The 27,182-nt window shown below is 44.0% G+C and overlaps 1 protein-coding gene across 4 annotated transcripts in view; it reads left to right on the top strand.

Annotated features, from left to right (window-relative positions):
• The window catches only part of LOC126416717 (carotenoid isomerooxygenase), a 363,622-nt gene that overhangs the window by 102,762 nt on the left and 233,678 nt on the right, over positions 1–27,182 (top strand). The window contains exon 1 of one of the 4 annotated variants that reach the window (XM_050084529.1): positions 17,326–17,465. The exons of 2 other annotated variants lie outside the window; for them this stretch is intronic. In XM_050084529.1, coding sequence (XP_049940486.1) covers positions 17,418–17,465 — 48 coding nt within the window. In that variant the 5' untranslated portion in view covers positions 17,326–17,417. Of the gene's footprint in view, positions 1–17,325; positions 17,466–27,182 lie in introns of those variants that run through there. One more of the 4 variants, XM_050084527.1, reaches the window with a different exon arrangement.

The raw sequence follows: 27,182 nt of genomic DNA on the forward strand, positions 1-27,182 counted from the left end.
GCGGCGGGCGATTCAATAATCGTAAACATTATAAAGTAGCACAGCGATGCGTACACGTCAGCTACAGAGCTGCAACTTGCATCAGTGTGAACGGGAAGGATGCCGGCAAGTGGCGCGGTGGCTTGTTGCGGCGTCCGCGCGAACTACGGGACTATACGCGCGAACAGCCCTTACTTAAAAAACAACCCTCGTATGTTATGACGATGTTTGTCTTCCTCAAAACAGACAACAAGGGCTCTGTGCTCAATCTATTGAACAGATGAAAACATGCAACTTTGGTTTCATGGAGATAGGTTGTAACCTCCATTTATGGAAGTATTGGTGTAAGACATCTGGATCGCACATTACGATTTCTACAGTTCGCATCCGTGACATTCCTTAAGTGAGACGTGTCCTCTGGGCAAAAGATCGCTATCAAGGCAATTTCGAAGCTAAATCTGCGAAAGTTGGCATTTGGCTTCTCGGTCAGAAATAAAGATCTAAATGTTTGAGCATTTTTTGGGAATTTAACCCTATGGAGGTAAAATAGTGGGTGAAACCTGTCATCTTCAGGTGACAGTTAAATGTCGAACATACAGATAAAGTTACTTGAGACTTACACAGATATTCTTTACACAGAGCATACAAAAATATGACAGGCGGCATGTTTACGTAGGAAAGTACTAAAAGTTTTTTTTGTCCCACAGAATTGGTTACATTAACTAAAAAAAGAAACGTTTTTATGTGGAGTAACATTTAGTAAGTGGTGAAAAACAGAAGTTGATGTTACAATTACTATCTAGTATTTGCAACTAAAACTTAATTTAGCTGCTGGTGAACTTCACTTCCTGGTTTCCTCACTGTACCGGAGCGTGCTCTTCCGTCAGGTAAACACGAAGTCAAGTTTTCTGGAGCAGAAATTTTATCTACAACGTCGCATTATTATCCACGACTATGTAGAGAAGCTGGTTCGAATGGCTCTGAGCACTATGGGACTTAACATCTGAGGTCATCAGTCCCCTAGAGCTTATAGCTACTTAAACCTAACTAACCTAAGGACATCACACACATCCATGCCCGAGGCAGGATTCGAACTTGCGACCGTAACGGTCGCGCGGTTCCAGACTGTCGCGCCTAGAACCGCTCGGCCACTGCAGAGAAGTAATTGAAATTTATAAGCATCACGATAATTTTAATAGGAAAGAGGAAGCATTGAAACTTAGCGACATATGGACAGTAGCTCTGTGGAATCGCTAGACAGTTTTATTTTTGACAAGACGACAATCGATACTTTAGTTTTATCTCTGACGGGGATTAACTCCGCTCATCACGTGTTACTTTGACCACGCCCTATTTTCTACAGTATTTGCCGCTCTCGGACGTCCGACCGGTCGGCAAGGCTCAACGGCGGAGCGCCTCTGAGGATATCCACCGCGGTCCTGGACGAAACGTCAGGAACATAAGAGTTTCTTGGACCACGACCTCACATCCCGAAAGGTTTACCAGCAGCTATGTCATCCGGTTTCGAAAGCCTTCATTCCATGATCATTAAACTTAATTTAACAGAGGGAAAAAAGAAAATTAAGTTTGGTCATGTAATAGTAAGCTGGCAATCTGTGTCATCTGTTTGTTGAATTCCAGTATATTCAGTAAGGTCATCTTTCTGCTTTTCTGTACAGAATATAAGAATTCGGATTCTGCATCCCACCCCTCTCTCTCCCTCTCTCTCCCTCTCTCTCCCTCTCTCTCCCTCTCTCTCCCTCTCTCTCCCTCTCTCTCCCTCTCTCTCCCTCTCTCTCCCTCTCTCTCCCTCTCTCTCCCTCTCTCTCCCTCTCTCTCCCTCTCTCTCCCTCTCTCTCCCTCTCTCTCCCTCTCTCTCCCTCTCTCTCCCTCTCTCTCCCTCTCTCTCCCTCTCTCTCCCTCTCTCTCCCTCTCTCTCCCTCTCTCTCCCTCTCTCTCCCTCTCTCTCCCTCTCTCTCCCTCTCTCTCCCTCTCTCTCCCTCTCTCTCCCTCTCTCTCCCTCTCTCTCCCTCTCTCTCCCTCTCTCTCCCTCTCTCTCCCTCTCTCTCCCTCTCTCTCCCTCTCTCTCCCTCTCTCTCCCTCTCTCTCCCTCTCTCTCCCTCTCTCTCCCTCTCTCTCCCTCTCTCTCCCTCTCTCTCCCTCTCTCTCTCTCTCTCTCGCTCTCTCTCTCTCTCTCTCTCTCTCTCTCTCTCTCTACAAGGGGACTACAGAGAGATATAATTTTTTCGTGTCGTCTGACACTGTGACCACTGCAAATTGTCAGAAACGAATACACGTTCTGGGTTTCCCCCAGATACAGTTCTGCTGCGTTACGGATAACAGCTTGCGGATGAAATGGCGCGGAAACTGTAAAACTAAGACTGTCGATATTTTTAAAAATATCGTGAATCCGATATACCGATGTTTAAAAAAGTCTTTATTGGCTCTCGATATGTCTATATATAGATGTATTGGCGGAAAAAATATCGACGTATCTGCCTATAAAAATATCAGCTGCACGTTGTAAAGACACTGCCAGTTTTAGAGCTGTATAGATAAGTTTTGATTTATTATTAGATATTCTGTATATCAACAAGGTAGCAGGCTACCTATACCACTTCGAGCAAGAATTTAAAGGAAAACGATGCACGTTCAAGCTTCGCGATAATCAGTTTGCTAACAATGGTAACTAGATGTAAGTGGCTCAATAAAAGGTGTCCGATGGGTCCATCGTTCGGTTTCCTCGCATATCGGATTTGCCCGGGACACTTCATGTAGACTTCCTTGTTTTTTCATTTCTGCCTACGCCGGCGACCTAGCAGTTGTAGGGTCAAAATTGCGTGATGGAGCTAAATGTTGCAGTCTCTGTTGGCTGTGGCGAGCGCCGATTACGTCAGCATTTCCTCTCTCGCGTCTCCGCCCACAGCAACGACCAATCTTTCATTTACATTTCTTTTCTTCATTTTCAGCAACTGCTTTTGAAGAATTTCGATGTGAAGAAAACGCACACAAGTTGCGTTACAAATAGTTTTTTAAAGCAATTGGTGTGCTGTGTCTTCACATCGGAAATCTTGTTATTACATTCACACCTTCGCCTCCCAGTGCAATCGGACTTGTTCTGTGTGCCACCTATAATTGCTTCACACTGTCACAGAGAAAGATTGGACATAATGAAATCTCTAAACTAGTAAGACTCCTTCACACAGAGAAAGTAAAATTATGTCCTATTACAATTTCAAAAGAATAGCTTCAAATATTTCCCGAAATCTGTAAAAAAAGTATATAATATAAAATAAAAATATCAGCACTCGATGTAACCGTTTTGATATCGAATTATCTTGGAAGTATTTGTGACTGATATCGCTATTTTCTGGAAAATTCGATATATCAATACTTTATCGGCAGCCCTAGTGGAAACGTCCTCCAAAGTTCAAGTACGAGGGACAGGACAAATCTTGTGGACAAAATTTCTAAATTAGCCTCAGATTCACCGCCAACAATTTGACCAAGGCCTCACAGAGGTGAGTGAGTGATGACGATCGCGAAGCTAGGCCGTCGACATGCGTCCCGACGACACTGTTCAGGCAATCTAGGAACTGGCTCGCAGCAATGTCAGAACGCCCACACAGCGATTATCCAGTGGCTCCGTAACCAATGAGAGGATTTCTACCATCGAGGAACTGAATCACTTGTACAGCGTTCCGACCATTATTTACAGTGACTTGATAATGATGTTGAAAAACAATGTTTTATGTATCTGTATCACTTTGAAAAGTAGTGCAGCATTAAACAGAAGTTACTTGGCCTGCCATAATAATGTGTAATTTACTCTTTGAAGTCCCCTACTACTTATTTTTACGGAACTTTAAATGTTGTATGTATCATGGGGCTAAAGACACCGTCACAGCTGGGTGTCATGGGTGCCATGTTGATGTCTTACAGTAGTTAGTGTCGGAGTGATTCGGAATTCAGAACTCTACAGGCATAGTTTAAGAGACGAATGTAAACTCATTAAAACAACGTTCTTGCTGTTCCGTTCGTACACATCTACTTGTAAGTTCAGAGACTGCTGAAACTGTTTACGAACAGCCTGAAGGAAAAGATTTTTTGATTTATCCGTTCTACGTTTGTGTGCGCGTCTCGGAAGATCTGAGTGGAACCCACCCTAGGTGCTATACGATACCACTCACGCTGTACATAAAGTGAGGGAACGTAGGTATGTTCGAAATCAAGCCTCACAAAAACCACCTGCTTTTCATACTTCCAACTTATAACGGACCACCGTCACTTTCTCCCGTTTGTCGGAAGTCTTCTAAAACCTCTGTTAACTATTTGCTCGCCTACTTATAGCAGGCTGTGTCCCGTTACAATCAGTGGTGCCTGAGTCAGATAGCAACTCTCCGAAAGAGTGGCAAAAATAAATCCAGACTTAGAATATGGGTAGACGACTGTAGCAGTAGTAAGCGACTGGTATTTCAGAGCCCATCAGCCCTCTCTGCTATGTGACAGGAAAGGTCATTGATACCACAAGCTCAGTCATTGAAGAGCCGCCACGTAAAGTTGTTGTTGTGGTGGTGGTCTTCAGTCAGAAGACTGTATTTGTCTCTTGGTCTCTCTCTACAGTTTTTACCCCCACACTTGCGCCAACAATAAACTGATGATCCTTTGATGTCTAGGGTGTCCAGTCCCTTCTTTTATAACGTAAATTTGTTTCCTCCCCAATCATATTCAGTACCTCCTCATTGGTTATATGTTCTACTCACCTAATCATCAGCATTCTTTTGTAGCACCACATTTCAAAAGCTTCTATTCTCTTCTTGTCGTAACTCTTTATCGTCTACTTTCCAATTCCATACAAGGCTGTACTCCGGACAAATATGTTCAGAAAATACTTCCTACCATGTAAATCTATATTCGATGTTAACAAATTTCTCTTCTTCTGAAACGCTTTTCTTGCCATTGCCAGTCTACATTTTACATTCTCTCCGGCCGTCATAATTTATTTTTCAGCCCAAATAGCAAAACTCATCTATTACTTTTACTGTATCGTCTCCTATCCCAATTCCCTCAGCATCGACTGCATTCCATTACACTTGTTTTGTTTTTATTGATGTTCTTCTTCTGTCCTCTTTTCGAGACGTTGTCCGTACGTTCAACTGCTCTTCCAAGTTCTTTGATATCTCTGACAAAATTACAATGTAATCGGCATATCTCAAATTTTCTTCTCCCTGAACTTTTATTCCTACTCTAAATTTTCCCTTGTTTCCTTCACTGCTTGCTCAATGTACAGCTTGAATAACATTGGCATACGCTGCAGCCCTGTCTCACTCCTTTGTCAACAATCGCTTCCTTTTTATGACCCACTACTCTTATAACTGCCGTCTGGTTTGTGTACGAGTTGTAAACAGCCTTTTACTCCCGTGTATTAAACCGCGCTACTTTCAGTATTTCAAAGTCTGTATTCTAGTCAGCATTGTCAAACCCTTTCTCTACGTCTAAAAATGCTATAAATGTATATTTGCCTTTCCTTAGCCAATATTGTATGGTAATTCATAGTATCAATATTGACTTGCGTGTCCCGACATTTCTCCGCAACCCAAACCGATCACCCCCGAGGTCGGCTTCTACCAATTTATCCATTCTTCTCTAAAGAATTCGTGCTAGTGTTTTGTAACCATGACTTATTAAACTGACAGTCTGGTCATATTCTCACTTGTAAGTACCTGCTTTCTGTGGAATTGGAATTATTACATCATTCTTGGTAACTGTGCTTAGAGCGTAGGTACGAACATATAACGTGTGAAGTTGTAACGTTTTTTATTTGTGTGCAGTCCTAATGTTATTATGGAATATGATGTCTGGTTTTGTACGTGTAAAGTAAAAGTATCTAATGGTTACAATACGTAATACGTGACATCATAAATGTGCTTGAAAATGACTTACGGTCTTTATTAGCTATTTGCAGGATTTAAATAATGAATGTTTCCTTTACAGACTATAATGGACCATGTTTTCTTTTATAAAATATTTCGACGCTGTGAGAGGTGCAATTTTCTACAACAGCTATAACGGCCCCAGAGCGCATTAGTTTCGGCAATGTGTTGCCAACGTTCCAGTTTCACTTCTGACCACCACAAGGCAGGATCGCCTTATTGCGCACAGTGCACTTCGTAACACCTTCATACACTAATGCGCCAAACAAGCTGGTATAGGTATGCGTATTGAAATACAGAATATGTAAACAGTCAGAATACGGCGCAGCGGTCGGCAACGCCTATACGAGGTGGTCCAATGATAGTGACCGGGCCAAATATCTCACGAAATAAGTGTCAAACGAAAAAACTACAAAGAACGAAACTTGTCTAGCGCGAAGGGGGAAACCAGACGGCGCTATTGTTGGCCCGCTAGATGGCGCTGCCATGGGTCAAACGGATATCAACTGCGTTTTTTTTTAAATAGGAACCCTCATTTTTTATTACATATTCTTGTAGTACGTAAATAAATATGAATGTTTTAGTTGGACCACTTTTTTCGCTTTGTGATAGATGGCGCTGTAATAGTCACACACATGGCTCACAATTTTAGACGAACAGTTGGTAACAGGTAGGTTTTTTAAATTAAAATACAGAACGTAGGTACGATTGAACGTTTTATTTCGGTTGTTCCAATGTGATACATGTGCCTTTGTGAACTTATCATTTCTGAGAACGCATGCCGTTACACCGTGATTACCTGTAAATACCACATTAATGCAATAAATGCACAAAATGATGTCCGTCAACCTCAATGCATTTGGCATTTCTCTCAACAGCGAGTAGTTCGCCTTCCGTAATGTTCGCACATGCATTGACAATGCGCTAACGCATCTTGTCGGTGAATCACGATAGCAAATGTCCTTCAACTTTCACCACAGAAAGAAGTCCGGGGACGTCAGATCCGGTGAACGTGCGGGCCATGGTATGGTGCTTCGGCGACCAATCCACCTGTCATGAAATATGCTATTCAGTACCGCTTCAACCGCACGCGAGCTATGTGCCGGACATACATCATGTTGGAAGTACATCGCCATTCCGTCATGCAGTGAAACATCTTGTAGTAACATCGGCAGAACATTACGTAGGAAATCAGCATTCATTGCACCATTTAGATTGCCATCGATAAAATGGGGGCGAATTATCCTTCCTCCCATAATGCCGCACCATACATTAACCCACCAAGGTCGCTGATGTTTCACTTGTCGCATCCATCATGGATTTTCCGCTACCCAATAGTGCATATTATGCTGGTTTACGTTACCGCTGATGGTGAATGACGCTTCGTCGCTAAACAGAACCCGTGCAAAAAGTCTGTCATCGTCCCGTAATTTCTCTTGTGCCCAGTGGCAGAACTGTACACGACGTTCAAAGTGGTCGCCATGCAATTCCTGGTGCATAGAAATATGGTACGGGTGCAATCGATGTTGATGTAGCATTCTCAACACCGACGTTTCTGAGATTCCCGATTCTCGCGCAATTTGTCTGCTACTGATGTGCGGATTAGCCGCGACAGCAGCTAAAACACCTACTTGGGCATCATCATTTGTTGCAGGTCGTGGTTGACGTTTCACATGTGGCTGAACGCTTCCTGTTTCCTTAAATAACGTAACTATCCGGCGAACGGTCCGTGCACTTGGATGATGTCGTCCAGGATACCGAGCAGCATACATAGCACACGCCCGTTGGGCATTTTGATCACAATAGCTATACATCAACACGATATCGACCTTTTCCGCTATTGGTAAACGGTCCATTTTAACACGGGTAATGTATCACGAAGCAAATACCGTCCGCACTGGCATAATGTACCACGTACTTATACGTTTGTGACTATTACAGCGCCATTTATCACAAAGCGAAAAAAGTGGTCCAACTAAAACATTCATATTTGTTTACGCACTACACGGATATGTAATAAAAATGGGGGTTCCTATTTAAGAAACGTAGTTGATATCCGTTTTACCTACGGCAGTGTCATCTAGCGGGCCAACCATAGCGCCATCTGGTTTCCCCCCTCAAGTTAGACGAGTTTCGTTCTTTGTAGTTTTTTCGTATGATTATTTCGTGAGATATTTGGTGATTCAGCTGCCACTACCAAGGGAATTTATGAGACCCTCAACGCTTTCAAAAACCACGTTTAAGATTTCAATATCCTCTCTCTCGCTATGCTCAAACTGTTAGTCATACAGAAAAAATAAACAAGACTTTTTTGTAGGATGTACTGGGCTACTTTTTCGTAGGGGACTACGGTATCTGAGTTACTCGACCAAAAGCATTTGAAGGTCACTTTTGTACATTTTTATTGAATAATTCGACAACTGTGGCCTCTAGCGAAAACGCACCAGTACAAAATTTAACTACATTAAATTTCCTACGGCAGGGTCCTGTTCTTTTTTACCATGGGACTGTTCATAATGTCTAAAAACGCCCGTATAATGATTCTCCAGTTGCTGCTGAAGTTCCTGATAACGGCTGCCTTAGTAGCAGTAATGGCCTCGTCGCCAGCTCGTTAAGCTACTCGGTGTAGGTAGAAAAAGTACTGTATAACTGGGCACTTAGCGATGCGGGGACTGTTGGAATGCTTAAGGGACCAAACTGCTGAGGTCATCGGTCTCTAGGCTTACATACTACTTTAAACTAACTTATGCTAAGAACAACACACACAGCTTTGCCCGAGGAAGGACTCGAAGCTCCCGCGGGAGACTGTGGGACTAATAGTTTGCACGTAGCGAGTGATAAAATATGAAAATCATGTGTGTGGTATGATGGTGTTGCACATTGTATAAAACCCATAGGTAGGAACAGCTGAATCACCCTGTGTATACGCACAGTCTATACAGAACAAATAATACGAATCTACTTCACATGTCCGATGTTTGCTGGCAGTTCACAACGAACACCTTTAGTGGTTGCATGCTATGTATGTAAAAGATGATGACAACTTGTAACAGCCGGCCAGAGTGGCCGAGCGGTTCTAGGCGCTTCAGTCTGGAACCGCGCGACCGCTACGGTCGCAGGTTCGAATCCTGCCTCGGGCATGGATGTGTGTGATGTCCTTAGGTTAGTTAGCTTTAAATAGTTCTAAGTTCTAAGGGACTCATGACCTCAGATGTTAAGTCCCATAGTGCTCAGAGCCATTTTGAGCCAACTTGTAACAAGATACTTGTGCTTGCCTGCCATGTTTACGGACTTGCCACTTCCGTCTGGCACGCTAAAATGTTTTGGAATTCCTCTCTCTCAATCAAACACAGCACCTCACCCAATCTGAAATCCTCGCAAATGTGTTCGTAAGAATGTAATGAACATAGCTTCTTGGAAACTGTTCTTGATAATGAATGCCTGGTTGGACTGTTATTCATGTCAGTAATAATAGCCAATTTTTATCTGACTACTCGGTGCTCAAGTTACGTAGATCATTACACAGTAAACAACCGATTGTAGAGAGAGGTCGGTGAGCTTGATTTATTTATTGACGGCCATAGAATTGACATCTATCGCCAGTTTGCTGAGGACTGACTCGACATATGTCACATCTTCTCTAAGTTGGTCATGTAACTGTAAAGGACTTGGACAAAATGCGATACAGACCAGAAAAAGATCGTCTTTTGAAATGTGGTGCTACTGAAATATGCTAAAGGTGAGATAGTGATGATGATGCCGCCTTGTGGCTAGGGCCTCCCTTCGGGCAGACCTTTCGCCTGGTGCAAGTCTTTCAAGTTGACGCCACGTCGGCAACTTGTTATTGATAAGGACAACAAAACACCCAGTCCCTGAGCGGAGGAAATCTCCGACCCACCCAGGAATCGAATCCGGGCCGTTAGGTATGCATTCCGTCGCGCTGACCACTCAGCTACCAGGGGCGGATGGGTTAGATGGTAAGACTGGGTAACTAAAGAGATAACTGAGGAGCAAGCAAATTTATGGCACAAGTTGTGGCACAACTTTCGAATGGTGGAAGGAAATTTCCTGAGGCATGAAGGAATAGTGAGTTTGGTGATTGGAGTAGGTGTATGAGTTAAGAACTATAGAGCCTTGGCTACCGTAAACAGGTTCAAGTAGATGTAGGTTGCACAAGTTGGCATATTCATGCAACTGATGTGAGACAATGTGTCTCACAAGAAATCATACACCCAACAGCCATTGAATTAGGTCACTTTTCGCACCATTGAAGTACACTGTAGTACACCGTTACTAGACAGCTGGACATCTTGTGCGGTTTCAAAAAGTTAGTAACAGTTTGTAGTTCGTTTGCTCGAATTTTCTTGAAAAGCGTACTAAAGCAGCATTTATTGCAGCTAAGTAAGCACTAGACTTTGCAAAAGAAGAATGAGATACCGAAGCGTGTTTGCTTCCGTTCTCAGACAGACTGAGGCCGATATAACCTTTTCCTTTGCACTTAACACAAGAATAACACGTTAAATTGACAGCGCCCAAGAAACTTTTCCGCGAGCTACTTCAGGGAAATACTGTTATCCTTGGACGGAACAGACTGTGCGCAGTAATCACTATCTGGTGCAGTTCTTAACGTCATGGCGAGCAGTAAAGGGTATTTTATGACTGCACAATTGGTGCTGCACTGGAGAAAATAGAACTGGTATTTAAATACAGTGTTAGGTGGGCGTGTCCTCACAGTTAGTGGTTGTTGTTGAAGGTTCTTCATGACGCACTACACGATCGGCTCCGACAATCTACGAAGCGATGATGACAGCACGGATAACACGACAGAGCTTAACAGCGGGCTGCCGCTACACGAATACACTGCAGGCAGTTCATAATCTTTCGTATTGTGTTGGGCTATTCCTTCAGAGATTGCAAAATAATACAGTATCATATCTGTGGATACTTTGTGGCACCGTCAACGTGGAAAACATTTTTTCCTCGTGCAAATTGAACCTCAACATTCGCGAGAAACTTTCGGAGGTTCTTACGAGATGTTTTCTGGGTATTTTGATGTAAAGCATTCTTGGTGTCCTGCAGCTCGTCATAGACTAACTACCTTAGCGCTTCGCTCGCCTATACTGTATGGCCTGCAGAAATTTTTTCTTTATTTAATCGAATTTTTGTGTTGTTAACAAATTGCAACACCTAAGCTTTTCACGCTAATTAAGGCCATATTAGCATAGTCTTTTCCGACTGTACTTCTCACAAAAAAGCGATTCTGGTAGCTGGAGTCCAAAGTTTTTATTAAGCATACCTCTTGCGTTCTTCTGGGGATATTTTGACAACAATTTTCATTCCCTAACAAATATTTCTTTATATCTAACCAAGAAGCGAAATAACAATTTTCATAAATTTAGCTCTAAAATCTTTTAATGCACCGGTAACGAAATATTTCCTTAAAAATTTTCATCACCTATTGCACTTTTAGGAGTTGAATTTTCATGTTCATAGATATAGTTTTGAAAATACTTTAGTAGTTCTTTAATAATGATACTTTATCAAAAAAAAAAAGCTTTCACTCACAATTTCATCCCAATAGGTTTGAATTTCCAAAAATGCTGAAACAAATTATTTCTGACCGAGATGCCAAATACCAACTTTCGAAGGTTTAATAGCGACTTAAGGAAAAAAAAACGTGTATGATTTGTTCGAGAGTAAGAACTTGACAGATTGGGACGTCAGTAACGCGTTGGACCACATCTCGCCATAATACAAGCAGTTATTTGGCTTGGCAATGACTGGTAGAGTTCTTGAATGTCCTCCTGAACGCATATCGTCCCCAATTCCGCTTAATTGACACGTTAGATCGCCAGCATCCCAAGGCGACTGGGGTCCTGACTGCAGTACTCCAAACGTTCAAAGTTGGGCAGAGATCCGGTGACCTTACTGGCCGAGGTAGGATTTAGCAAGCACTAAGATAAGCAGTACGAACTCTCGCCGTGTGCGGACCAGCGTTATCTTGCTGAAATGTAAGCCCAGAATGACCATCGATGAAAGACAAAATGGGGCGTGGAATATTGTAGACGTACTACTGTGCTGCAAGAGTGTTGCGGATGTTAGCTAAAGCGGTCCAGCTACGAAATGAAATGGCACCCCAGACCAGAAGGTTGTCGGCCTATATGGCGGTCGACTCTGTCAAGGGTGTCTTCAGACACGTCATCGCTGGTCATCTTGGCTCAGCTCGAAGCGGGACTCATCAATGCAGACAGTTCTACTCCATTCAATGAGATTCCAGGCCGAATGTGCCAGACATCATTGCAAATGGGCTTTTTGGTGTACAGAGGTCAATGGTAGTCGGCACAAAGGGCATCGTGAGCTCAGTCCCCTTTCTGTGAGCCACCTGTCAATTGTCCTTGTGGTCACTGAAGCACCAGTTGCACGTCGGATCGATGATAATGACTAGTCCGGGGCTCTGAGTGCCTCTCTGACGATTGTTCGGTGCTCACGTTCTGTCGTCTCTCTAGATCGACCACTTCCTTCTCGGCGCTGTATTCGACCATGTTTCATCCATTCCTGCCAACATCGTCAAGTAATGGCATCGCTCCTATTTAAATGTCGAGCAACCGGCTTCTTTGAGCCCGACTGTACGTCTTCTCTCAGTCGCTGACATCTCCGTATATTGTTCACCCGCCTGTTTGCGAGGTATAGTCACTGCCCAAACGAGTATACGGAATGAAATTCGCACAGACTTTATGCCCGTGTACACTATGCTTGCCAGCTGCGCGCTGAAATGGCGTTGCAGCGTCACACATTCACCCATCGGCCGCTGAAGTTTAGAATTTTGCGTTTTCCGTCGGTAGCTGTATGAATATCAAATGGTTCAAATGGCTATGAGCACTATTGGACTTAACTGCTGTGGTCATCAGGCCCCTAGAACTTAAAACTACTTAAACCTAACTAACCTAAGGACATCACACACATCCATGCCCGAGGCAGGATTCGAACCTGCGACCGTAGCGGTCGCGCGGTTCCACACTGTAGCGTCTCGAATATGTCACCTGAGTTAACTTTCATTAGTCGCTTCTCTGTTCACTCTTTGCGTCTGGTATTGCGCGACTACCGAAGTGCTCGTCACAGTACATGCTGTTCTTTGAAGGTTTTGTGACATGGTGTGTTATGTGCTGTTAGTGATTCTGTAGGGGTTCATGCGGGTCAAAAGTCCATAGAGGGCCACTCGCTTTTCCTCGATGATTATGACTTATCAGAAACGGTCAGTTCACTTTTGTGTACGATCCTGTAGGCGCCATCCTCTTCTCTTATTGGCTCTGGTATCCTCCTCAGGACATTCCTTGAGCTCTAGTTTCCTGATAGGATTCTTCATATTGATTAAGAGACATTCAGAGGTGTGTAACGTCGAGGGCCTTACTACTGAATTGTGGTGTCTGAGTTTCTTGAAAACGTAGAGATATAAATGCTCTTGCAGGAGTGGTAGATCCTCTCTATCTTGCCACATCTGGTATCTACTCTCGTAAATGCTTGACTGTATTGTAAAGTTGGTGGAATTCAGGGGGCAGATTATTTTATCGTGTGTTCTCTGTACTAGACATTAAGTCTTTCATTTTGGTACATCCAGTATTCATGAAAGGTACTACGAGTAATCCACTACATTGAAGGGCCATATCATTAACGTCGATATGCAGCAGAATTTTGGAACATATGTTGTGTTCGAGCATTATGAATTTCCTCGAAGAGAACGGTCTAATGGCACAAAGTCAGCACAGATTTAGAAAACATCGTTTTTGTGAAACATAACTGGCTCTTTACACGCACTAAGTGTTGAGGGCTGTTGATAAGGGATTTCAAATTGATTCGGCATTTCTAGATTTCCAAAAGGCTTTTGACACTGTTCCACACAAGCGGCTTGTAGTGAACTTGCGTGCTTACGGAATATCGTCTCAGTTATGTGACTGGATTCGTGATTTTCCGTCAGAGGGGTCATAGTTCGTAGTAACTGACGGAAAGTTATCGAGTAAAACAGAAGTGATTTCCGGCAGTCGCCAAAGTAGTATTATAGGCCCACTGCCGTTCCTTATCTATGTAAACGACTTAGGAGACAATCTGAGCAGTCATCTTTGATTGTTTGCAGATGATGCTGTCGTTTGTCGTCTAGTAAAATCATCAGAAGATCAAAACAAATTGTAAAAAGATTTAGAAAGGATGTCTGAATGGTGCGAAAATTGGCAACTGACCCTAAATAATGACAAGGGTGAGGTCATCCACATGAGTATTATAAGGAATCCGTTAAACTTCGGTTACACGATAAATCAGTCAAATGTAAAGCCCCTAAATTTAACTAAATATATAGGAATTACAATTACGAACAATTTTAATGGGAAAGAACACGAAGAAAATGTTGTGGGGAAGGCAAACCAAAGACTGCGTTTCATTGGGAGGACACTTAGAAATACAACAGATCTACGAAAGAGACTGCATACACTACGTTTGTCCGTCCTCTTTTGGAGTACTGCTGCACGGTGTGGGATCCTTACCAGACAGGATTAATGGAGTACATCTAGGAAGTTCAAAGAAAACCAGCACGTTTCGTAGTTTCGCGAAATAGGGGAGAGAGTGTTACAAACATGATACGGTACGTGGGATGGACACCATTGAAATAAAGAAGTTTTTCGTTGCGGTGGAATCTTCTTACGATGTTTCAATCGCAACTTCTACTCGCAATGCGGAATATTTTATTGGCGCCGACCAACATAAGAAGAAACGATCACCATAATTATTTATTTTATTTTTATTATTTATTTATTCGTATGGCTCACATGCAGCTTACAATTGCAAGCATATAACATTAGTAATACTATATATAAAAGGAACATGAAAATAGAAAACTACATATAAAATTAATTAAATGACAATATCTTGGATCCAGATCCATATAAGAGCCGTATATCCAGTTTTGATGAGGCCGCTCCAAGTCCCCAGGTAGGAACGCAAGCGATATTCATCTCCAATGTGTGCGATTGTCTGGTTCGGAGCCGCACAGTCAAAAACTGGAGACGCTTTAGCAGCCCATTTGTAAAGAGAGTCTGCGCATCGTCCATGCCCAGTGCGAGCTCTGTTCAATTTGAACCACAGTTTCCTGCCGAGTTCTGTGCCAGCAGTATCACTGTTACCGAGCGAGGTGGCGCAGTGGCTAGCACACTGGACTCGCGGAGGACGACGGTTCAATCCCGCGCCCAGCCATCCTGATTTAGGTTTTCTTTGAGTTCCCCAAAATCGTTCAAGGCAAACGTCGGGATGGTTCCTTTGAAAGGGCACGGTCGACTTCCTTCCCTAATCCGATGAGACGGATGACCTAGCTGTTTGGTCGTCTCCCTCAAACAACCGAACGGACCCAGTATCGCAGTTATACTTCGAGAACCACTGATGTTCTTCAGGATTTTCAATAAATTAACAGCTCTGGTCCCACAGGTCTCTCATCCCGGTATTACTGGCAAGTAGCCATCATCATAATAAAATAAGGGAAATCATTGCTCGGACGTAAAAATATAGTTCTTAGTTTTCTCCGTCTGCAGTTCGACAGTGTAACAAAAGAAAATTATTGTGAAGGTGGTTCAATGAACACTCTTCCAGGCAGAATATCCATGTAGATGAGCGCTGAATGCCTTACTTGTGTCATCTCGTGAATGCACTCGGAGTTACTGAAACTGGTTAATAAATACGCTACTGGCCATTAAAATTGCTACACCAAGAAGAAATGAAGATGATAAACGGGTATTCATTGGACAAATATATTATACTAGAACTAACATGTCATTAAATTTTCACGCAATTTGGGTGCATAGATCCTGAGAAATCAGTACCCAGAACAACCACCTCTGGCCGTAATAACGGCCTTGATACGCCTGGACATTGAGTCAAACAGAGCTTGGATGGCGTGAACAGGTACAGCTGCCCGTGCAGCTTCAACACGATACCACAGTTCATCAAGGGTAGTGACTGGCGTATTGTGACGAGCTAGTTGCTCGGCCACTATTGACCAAACGTTTTCAGTTGGTGAGAGAACTGGAGAATGTGCTGGTCAGGGCAGCAGTCAAACATTTTGTGTATCCAGAAAGGCCCGTACAGGACCTGCAACATGCGGTTCTGCATTATCCTGCTGAAATGTAGGGTTTCGCAGGGTTTGAATGAAGGGTTGAGCCACGGGTCGTAACCCATCTGAAATGTAACGTCCTCTGTTCAAAGTGCCGTCAATGCGAACAAGAGGTGACCGAGACGTGTAACCAATGGCACCCCATACCCTCATGCCGGGTGATACGCCAGTATGGCGATGACGAATAAACGCTTCCAATGTGCGTTCACCGCGATGTCGCCAAACACGGATGCGACATCACGGTGCTGTAAACAGAACCTGGATTCATCCGAAAAAATGACGTTTTGCCACTCGTGCACCCAGGTTCGTCGTTGAGTACAACATCGCAGGCGCTCCTCTCTGTGATGCAGCGTCAATGTTAACCGCAGCCACGGTCTCCGAGCTGACAGTCCATACTGCAATAACCGTCGTCGAACTGTTCGTGAAAATGGTTGTCGTCTTGCAAACGTCCCCATCTGTTGACTCTGGGATCAAGACGTGGCTGCACGATCCGTTACAGCCATGCGGATAAGATGCCTGTCATCTCGACTGCTAGTGATAAGAGACCGTCGGGATCCAGCACAACGTCACGTATTACCCTCCTGAACCCACCGATTCCATTGTCTGCTGACAGTCATTGGATCTCGACCAACGCGAGCAGCAATGTCGCGATACGATAAACCGCAATCGCGATAGGCTAGAATCAGACCTTTATCAATGTCGGAAACGTGGTGGTACGCTTTTCTCCTCCTTACACGAGGCATCACAACGACGTTTCACCAGGCAATGCTGGTCAAATGTTGTTTGTGTATGAAAAATCCTCATGTCAGCACGTTGGTGTCGCCACCGGCGCCAAGCTTGTGTGAATGCTCTGAGAAGCTTATCATTTGCATATCACAGCATCTTCTTCCTGTCGGTTATATTTCGCGTCTGTAACACGTCATAATCGTAGTGTAGCAATTTTAATGGTCAGTAGTGTATACTTAATCACGGTCACCGAACCCCAGCCAGTTTCCACTCCCACCGTTTCCTGCGTAACACCTGCTCCGTTAGAGAGCTGGAGGAGAAGTGCTGAAAAGCAAGTTCCCACAGCGGTTCCAAATACTTGCAGCGAGCACTCTGCTGTAGGACTAGCGGGACTGTGTTACCCGCTACAGAGCTCTCGAGCCAGCGCGCTTAGGAGACGGCGCTGGCGGCTGTCTCTATCTACCGCCTGCGGTCGGACCATGAGCAGACTACGGGAGCGGCCGGGGCAGTCTCAAGGCCCCCCGGTTTCGCACGACCTATTCGCTGTTCTTTCTACGCGCGGCACAGCGCCTCGCAGTGTGGTCTTCGCCTCCGACAGACCAGCACCGCGCAGTTGTAAGCTTGTGACCGCCATGGGGGACTGGCTGCTAGCTTTGGGGTGGGCGCGCCCACCTGTTAACGTGAGTACCACCTGTTACCGCTAACAGCAGAATGCTATAACGCCGGGGCTGTGATGCGACAGCCACGGGGCTGGATATTTCAATAGAATTATCTGATAAAAGTCTTAATGGTACCGAAGAGTGATATTTTCTTTAACATATAATTTATTGTTGCCGTTGTCGTTTTCAGTCCACAGACTGGTTTGATGCAGCCCTTCGTGCTACTCTATCCTATGAAAGCCTCTTCATCTCCAAATAACTAGCGCAACCTACACCCTTCTAAAACATCTTAGTGCATCCACCTCTTTGTCTCCCTCTATGATTTTTAACCTCCACGCTTCCCTCCAGTACTAAATTGGTGATCCCTTCATTCCTCAGAACGTGTCCTACCAGCCAATCCCTTCTTCTAGTCAAGTTGGGCTACAAATTCCTCTTCTCCCCAATTCTGTTCTGTATCTCCTTAATAGTTACATGATCTACCCATCTAGTCCTCAGCTTTCTTCTGTAGCTCCACATTTCACTTCCATAAATGGCTAGGCCCCAAACAACTGCCGGCCGGTGTGGTCGAGCGGTTCTAGGCGCTTCAGTCTGGAAACGCGCCACAGCTACGGTCGCAGGTTCGAATCCTGCCTCGGGCTTGGATGTGTGTGATGTCCTTAGGTTAGTTAGGTTTAAGTAGTTCTAAGTTCTAGGGGACTGATGACCTCAGCAGTTGAGTCCCACAGTGCTCAGAGCCATTTGAACCATTTGAGCCCAAACTACTACTTTCAGAAAAGACTGTCGGACACTTAAATCTATACTCGATGTTAACAAATTTCTCCTACAGAAACGCTTTCCTTGCCATCGCCAGTCTACATTTTACATCCTCTCTACTTCTACCATTATCCATTACATTTTGCTGCCCAAGTAGCGAAACTCACCTACTACTTTAAGTGTCTCATTTCCTAATGTAATTCCCTCAGCATCACCTGATGTAATTCGACTACCTCGTTTTGCTTTCGTTGATATTCATCTTATATCCTTCTTTCAAGACACTATCCATTCCATTCAGCTGCTCTTCCAAGTCCTTTGCTGTCTCTGACAGAATTACAATGTCAACGGCAAACCTCAAACTTTTATTTCTTCTCCATGGATTTTAATACCTACTCCGAATTTGTCTTTTGTTTCCTTCACTGCTTGCTCAATGTACAGATTGTTAACATCGGGGATAGCCTACAATCCTATCTCACTCCCTCCTCAACCACTGCTTCCCTGTCGTATCCCTTGACTCTAATATCTGCCATCTGGTTCCTATACAAATTGTAAATACTCTTTCGCTCCCTACGCTTTACCCCTGCCACCTTCAGAATTTCAAGAGAGTATTCTAGTCAACATTGTCAAAAACTTCCCCCAGGTATACAAATGCTATAAGAGTACATTTGGCTTTCCTTAACCTCTCTGCTAAGACAAGTCGTATGGTCAGTATTTCCTCGCGTGTTCCTACTGTCCTACAGAATCCAAACTGATCTTCCCAGAGGTCGACTTCTACTAGCTCTCCCATTCGTCTGTATAGTATTAGAGGTAGTATTTTGCAAATTGTGACTTATTAAACTGATGGCTTGGTAATTCTCTCACCTGCCAGTACATGCTTCCTTTTGAATTGGAACTATTATATTCTTCTTGAAGTCTGAGGTTATTTCGCCTGTCTCATGCTTCTTGCTCACCACGTGGAACAGTTTTGTCATGTCTAGCTCTCCTAAGGGTATCAGTAGTTCTAAGATCTACCTTTATTAATGTTTTCAAAAGGTGGGCTGGATGCAGCCATCAAGACACTGGACTAGTATTGCGAAGTACAGTGGTCCTAATCCCCCGTTCTGCTAGATGCGTCTTCCAATACTAGTCATCAGGATAGCTCGGACTCATTTTTGTCGCTTTTCTGTCTCAGCGAACACGTAATGTCCCCATCGTGTAGTCAGCTTTCACGACACTGGATCCCGTGATAGGCGCAATGTTGGAAAGGTTTCTCATACGTCCAATAAGAGCCTCTAACAACGACCGTGACGTTTACAGTTGGCTAGGGTGTAAATTGGCTTCGTGATGTACGCGATCGAAAAATGAACCGGCAGTCCACAATCTCCACCTTCAAGTCAAGAGGCAGGTAACTACAGGCTATGTAAAAGCCGTTGTGATCCAACCCCCACGTGCCGCACCCCTCTCGTCTCAAATACGAAAAGATATTCATTCTGTAACCTTTTTAACCGTTTTGTTAACGAGTGAAACCTGGCGTGTAACACTACTGCAGTGAACACTTCTCCGAATTCACTGCAAAATGTTTGGTTATTTAACCCTCCTACCTCAAGGTCTTTTTTTTGTCTCACTGAGTACTGTTGAAGTCATATAGACTCCAAGTAATGAACAGCGGATATATTGGCAGTATTTTGATGAACTAACGTTACAGTGGTTCAGTGTTACAGTAATGATTCTATTTTCATAAATATTACATTCAACAAATAAAAATAAATTTAGATTGAGGTTATTTAGACCTTAGTGGTACTCAGTGCGAAAAACCATGAATAAATTTTAATGTGCTGTGAATATAAAACTGAAGAAAATATCATTGGGTACAATTGACTCAGACAGAGAAATTCACATATTTTGAAAAAATAACTTTCAAAACAAGGGATATACTATCTTCCAATGTATTATGGCGCCGTATTGACCCCACTTGTTCTAGGAAGGATACAACAACAGCTGAGAGAAGAAACCATAATAATAGGTACAAAAATAAACGGGAAATAATATTTTCATTGTTGTAAGTGTTTCATAAAGAGCTGTTCAACATAACATTCATCATTTTATTTTCGTAAATGTTACATTCAAGAAGTACGCGGACGATTCATTAATCTCAATGGTACCCAGCACAAAAACCATCAATAAACTTTAATGTGTCGCAAATATAAAAATGAACAAAACATTATTGGATGTAATTGACTCAGAGGGAGAAACTCATATATTTTAAAAATAATGTTTTTGAAAACGAGGGATTCATATTTCCAAACTGCTTATAGGGCCAAATTGACCCCAGTCATACTAAGAGGGTTTTCCTTTTTTGGGTCATCAGTCTTCTGACTTGTTTGATGCGGCCCGCCACGAATTTCTCTCCTGTAACAACCTCTTCATCTCAAGTGTAGCGCTTGCAACCTACGTCCTCAGTTATTTGCTGCACGTATTCCATTTTCTGTCTTCCTCTACAGTTTCTGCCCTCTACAGTTCCCTCTAGTACCATGGAAGTCATACTCTGATGTCTTAACAGATGTCCTATCATCCTGTACCTTCTCCTTGTCTCCTTTCCTCCCCGATTCTGCGCAGAACCTCCTCATTACTTACTTTGTCAGTCCACCTAATTTTCAACATGCGCCTGTAGCACCACAGCTCAAATGCTTCGATTTTCTTCTGTCCCGGTTTTCCCACTGTCCATGTTTCACTACCATACAACGCTGTGCTCCAGACGTATATTCTCAGAAATTTCTTTCTCAAATTAAGGCCGGTATTTGATACTAGTAGACTTCTCTTGGCGAGAAATTCCCTTTTTGTCTGCGCTAGCCTGCTTTTGATATCCTCCTTGCTCCGTCCATCATTGGTTATTTTGCTGCCCAAGTAGCAGAATTTCTTAACCCAGACAGATCTGTCCAATGTGGATACGAAGTATCAAGTCAACATTCAGTGACGGCAAGCAGGTGCAAACTAATTTTACATAGTGGTAGTGTGAAGTGAAGGAAGCCTCTAGGTGGTATTACAGCCGTGGCGATTATGAACGTCATAATTTTTCATGTACCAAATACAGCACAATTAATAGAAACCCTAGGCATTAACAGAGCATACTTTCTTTGATCCTTTATTGCATTACTTAGCTTGCTTTACATTAAATAAGCCAACTGTAAGAATTCAGTCTTTATAATCATAACTAGGAGCTAGTGTGTGACGATGAGTGCCATAATGGAGTGTTTCTTTCTTTGGGTTGCATTTATTAGAGCAGTGTAGGTCGACTACCACAGAGTGACAGTATCTGCTTTTGTATGGCTGTCGATGTGTTTTCAGTCCAATATTTCAAGCAGACACCTCGTGGTCACCACTGACGCTTCTCTGTTCGAGAGATATTAAGTAGTAATTATGAATAAGGTTGAAATGGTCTCTGTTTTGTACAGAGATGGCGTTTATCTCACTGACATTTTGTTTTCGATATGTAGTTTCACAGTCACACGACGACAGAAATCAGGCGTCTACTTTATCTACAAAACAGTTTTGTTGGCGCGGCATTTCAAATCATTTCATGTAATTCACATGGGCCGCTGCTACAATAAATCTTCAGTGTATTGGAAAACCTCTAAAAGGATATACTATTTTTTCCGGCAGTGTATTTCCGCCGATTTTCAACAGGGAGTCTACAACTTCAACCTGGAAAGAAACAACAATCAAAGCAAAGCAAGTAGTAGTCCTGCAGGAAACGCTGTTCTCAATTTTTTTTCTACGACTGTAAAACGAATTCTTGTTCTTGGTTACCTGTCAAAGGGTAAGTGAATAACTAGAGAATACAATACAAGTTTTCTGGACGAAATGAATGGAACAGTACGTGAGACACGTCGCGCCAAAAGACAATATAACCGATCTGCCAATCTGAAAACTGAAGGATTTAATGTACGAATTGTCGAACGTACACCACATTTAACAGATTTATCACTCAATGAATTTTTTATCTATTTGCGCATCTAATGAAATTTATAAGCGTAAAGCATTTTGAGTACAATAAGCGATTTCATGGCAGTCGTAGATGGGCATATTTGAACTGCTCCCGGAATTACTTCGCAGTGAGTGGCCATTGTAATACTGGTCAAGGCACGTCGACACAAAACAGAACTAAATCTAAAATCTGATTTCTGACCCCACAACAAGATATTTTCGTCCTGGTCTCCCGCTGGTCTAATCATTTGGTACACAACAAGCGACCTGTGCCAATTGTTAGTGACTCTTCGTAGCTTGCAGAACTGCATTTTCACTCAACAGCGGAGTATGTGCTGATATAAACGTTCCTGACGCATTAAAACTGTATGCCGGACCGCGACTCGAACTCCGGACGTTTGCCTTTCGCCGGCAAGTGCTCTACAGACTGAGCTACCCAAGCATCAAACGGCAGATAGGCATCCGATCCGAACCATGCATGGTCAGTAATACATTTCCCAAAATACAGTCAAAAGATGATACCGGACAACACATGACATCTCACGTATGATAGAGTGAAACAATTGTCAAAATCCGCGGGGAAACAAAGAACTAAAAGACACACAATCCTTGGGAGTCGTCTACATACTGAAATACATTGGCTGGCTCTGAGCACTATGGGACTCAACATCTGAGGTCATCAGTCCCCTAGAACTTGTATTTCCAAAAATACAGTCAAAAGATGATACCGGACAACACATGACATCTCACGTATGATAGAGTGAAACAATTGTCAAAATCCGCGGGGAAACAAAGAACTAAAAGACACACAATCCTTTGGAGTCGTCTACATACTGAAATACATTGGCTGGCTCTGAGCACTATGGGACTCAACATCTGAGGTCATCAGTCCCCTAGAACTTAGAACTACTTAAACCTAGCTAACCTAAGGACATCACACACATCCATGCCCGAGACAGGATTCGAACCTGCGACCGTAGCGGTCGCGTGGTTCCAGACTGAAGCGCCTAGAACAGCTCGGCCACACCGGCCGGCCCTGAAATACACACCTGGAAATGGAAAAAGGAACACATTGACACCGGTGTGTCAGACCCACCATACTTGCTCCGGACACTGCGAGAGGGCTGTACAAGCAATGATCACACGCACGGCACAGCGGACACACCAGGAACCGCGGTGTTGGCCGTCGAATGGCGCTAGGTGCGCAGCATTTGTGCACCGCCGCCGTCAGTGTCAGCCAGTTTGCCGTGGCATACGGAGCTCCATCGCAGTCTTTAACACTGGTAGCATGCCGCGACAGCGTGGACGTTAACCGTATGTGCAGTTGACGGACTTTGAGCGAGGGCGTATAGTGGGCATGCAGGAGGCCGGGTGGACGTTCCGCCGAAATGCTCAACACGTGGGGCGTGAGGTCTCCACAGTACATCGATGTTGTCGCCAGTGGTCGACGGAAGGTGCACGTGCCCGTCGACCTGGGACCGGACCGCAGCGACGCACGGATGCACGCCAAGACCGTAGGATCCTACGCAGTGCCGTAGGGGACCGCACCGCCACTTCCCAGCAAATTAGGGACACTGTTGCTCCTGGGGTATCGGCGAGGACCATTCGCAACCGTCTCCATGAAGCTGGGCTACGGTCCCGCACACCGTTAGGCCGTCTTCCGCTCACGCCCCAACATCGTGCAGCCCGCCTCCAGTGGTGTCGCGACAGGCGTGAATGGAGGGACGAATGGAGACGTGTCGTCTTCAGCGATGAGAGTCGCTTCTGCCTTGGTGCCAATGATGGTCGTATGCGTGTTTGGCGCCGTGCAGGTGAGCGCCACAATCAGGATTGCATACGACCGAGGCACACAGGGCCAAGACCCGGCATCATAGTGTGGGGAGCGATCTCCTACACTGGCCGTACACCACTGGTGATCGTCGAGGGGACACTGAATAGTGCACGGTCCATCCAAACCGTCATCGAACCCATCGTTCTACCATTCCTAGACCGGCAAGGGAACTTGCTGTTCCAATAGGACAATGCACGTCCGCATGTATCCCGTGCCACCCAACGTGCTCTAGAAGGTGTAAGTCAACTACCCTGGCCAGCAAGATCTCCGGATCTGTCCCCCATTGAGCATGTTTGGGACTGGATGAAGCGTCGTCTCACGCGGTCTGCACGTCCAGCACGAACGCTGGTCCAACTGAGGCGCCAGGTGGAAATGGCATGGCAAGCCGTTCCACAGGACTACATCCAGCATCTCTACGATCGTCTCCATGGGAGAATAGCAGCCTGCATTGCTGCGAAAGGTGGATATACACTGTACTAGTGCCGACATTGTGCATGCTCTGTTGCCTGTGTCTATGTGCCTGTGGTTCTGTCAGTGTGATCATGTGATGTATCTGACCCCAGGAATGTGTCAATAAAGTTTCCCCTTCCTGGGACAATGAATTCACGGTGTTCTTATTTCAATTTCCAGGAGTGTATATTGGCAGGCGTCAAACAGAAGTGCAGGCTGCACCCAAGGTTTTACCGAGAGTGACATGTTTCTATGGGCAAATGCACCTAGGAAATCGTGACATATGAAGTATTAGTTTTATGTGACCCGAAGATACAGATCCATCTTAGTGTGAAAGCACAATAAACAGCTATTGCAGATTCTCACTTTCACTCAGTAGTATAGACTATTTTACCATCTCTTATTTTTGTTTGATTGTCCTTCGCGTTATAATTAAACTTTCGTTGCTTGTGAGGACCCACACAAAAAATGAGTGATCGGAAGAGAAATAACGAATGAATCGTTGAGAGAAACACATTTTCATTTCCACATGTGAGGGTGACATTTGTTAATTGCGTTACGTTTCTGGTTACAAACGGTGTCCAGGGTGACGACCATCTGCGTTCCATCCGTAAGGGTGCAATTTCACAATTGTTCGCAGTACTTTTCGAACGGTGAACCACGGAATGTTTAGCTGTCGTAACACAGCTCGTGCACTGCCTTAAGATCACACACCGTGTCCAGCACTCTCAATCACGGCAACAGTAATTTCAACAATTAGTGACGCAATTGGTCGTCAGCCTTTTCCATGAGCGATTCCCAGATCGCCAGTTAATTCGAACTTTCCAATCACGGTCCTCAACACCAGAGCGGAAAGATGATCTCTCCCTGTTCTTTTAATGCGTTGCAGTTGCAGCAGAACTGTTTAGACACCCTTCCGAGTAAAGCCCTGCTCACCTTGTCCGGGCCCATTTTGACTGGCTGCAACGGTAATGCACACTGATGTTTGTGTTTCAGTTCTACCAGTACCGGCGCGTAACGCAATGCATGACACTAGCACAGCGTAAATCATGAGAACGCAGTCTGAAGATCATAGCTATAAAATTGGGTACCAATATGGTAAACAGTTTTCCGTCTACACTCACTGCAGAAGTACGTAATACTCCCGGCATAGTGCGTCGACCCCTCGGCGGTGACAACACAGGGAAGGTGTTTCCCGACAGAGCGCAGTACGTAGTGCGCCGTTGCTTTAGGTTACGCGTGACCGGCTAGCTGATACTGGGCCAGTCTAATGCGTTGTACGCAGCATGCTAGTAACTCAATTGCTGCCAAGTCAGCTAAGGCGGTTACAAAGTACGCTAGAAAGATAAAAGTGCGTTCCAATGCCAAGGGAGATGAGCTGTTAAGTGAAACAATGTGAAAAACATACTGCTGCTTGTTTTTCTGCGTTTCGCAGAGTTCTGGAGCAAATAATCCGCTTCTTAATCAACCATTATACGGCGTGTTCAAAAAGTCTCTCCGCAGTACCGTATGATTGTTAGCCGCGCGTGGCGTATGCCGTAGTGAATATACCGAAATGAAACTCTGTGAAATACAAGTTATTAATTTATTGAATATTCATTTTTACTTACAAATTTTCACATTAAATTTTGAAAGTGTCCCCTCTGTTATTGAATACACAATTCAATTCGCCTAATCACGTTTCCAAACACAAACTGTAACATTTCTTCCGTAACAGAAGCAGTGGAAGTGGATATTGCAGTTTTCAATTTATCAATGGATTTTGGACGGTTTTCATAGACAGTTGCTTTCGCTGCACCCCAGAAAAAAGAGTCAGGTGGTGTTAGGTCAGGCGATCGAGCAGGCCAGTCCCTGTGAAATTATTCACTGACGAGGCGTGGTTTCATTTATCCAGGTACATGAACTCGCAAAATTCTCGTATGTGGAGTACTGCAAATCCATTGTGTATTCATGAGGAACAACTTCATTCTGTGAAAATAGGAGTTTGGATTGCAATTTCTAGATGTCGGATTGTGGGCCCCATATTTTTCAACGAAACAATAAACGCAAAACGATACTGCAGTGATATTCTGTACCCATTCATGGGAGAACTTGTGTTAAGTGAAATACTGAACGGTTATTTTCAACAAGATGGTGCAACCACGCATACAGCTCGCGTTTCAATGTCACTGCTTGCTGCTGTTGCTGGTGATCGCTTCATTAAGAATATCCTTTCCATTTTGCTGAATGAATTTTTTATTTTTATTTTATTTATTTATTTATTTATTTTTGCTTGGCATTCATAGACTGCCGAAGAGGTGCGAGAAATGTATAAATAGCAACGGAGATTATTTTGAATAATATTGTTTATCAGTTTCAAACCACATACGTGTAATTATTGCAGTCAAATTCCGGTTCCATACTTCTGCAGCTGGTAGCACGTGTGGATTTCAAATGCGCAACGTATTTAAGTCTTGCGTCCTTTCAGACGCAAAACGCCCTGTCCTGTTCTCGCGCCGTAAAATTCATGCTCCTAGGAACACCCGGCTTAACGAAGCTTGCGTGAGTACAGAGATACGTTTTGGTTTCTATATGTTATATGTTTCATGTCTGTTGTCTTTCACCTACGGCTATTCGAAGAGCCATCAAAATTGCAGTATTTTTAGATGTAATTACTGCGACACCTCTTCCGATTGCGTTCATAATATTTCACCTTTGTACAAGCCTTCTCAAACGCTTCAGATATATAACGATGACACCAA

The sequence above is a fragment of the Schistocerca serialis genome, chromosome 8 (genome assembly GCF_023864345.2).
Source record: "Schistocerca serialis cubense isolate TAMUIC-IGC-003099 chromosome 8, iqSchSeri2.2, whole genome shotgun sequence".
Classification (NCBI taxonomy): Eukaryota; Metazoa; Arthropoda; class Insecta; order Orthoptera; family Acrididae; genus Schistocerca; species Schistocerca serialis.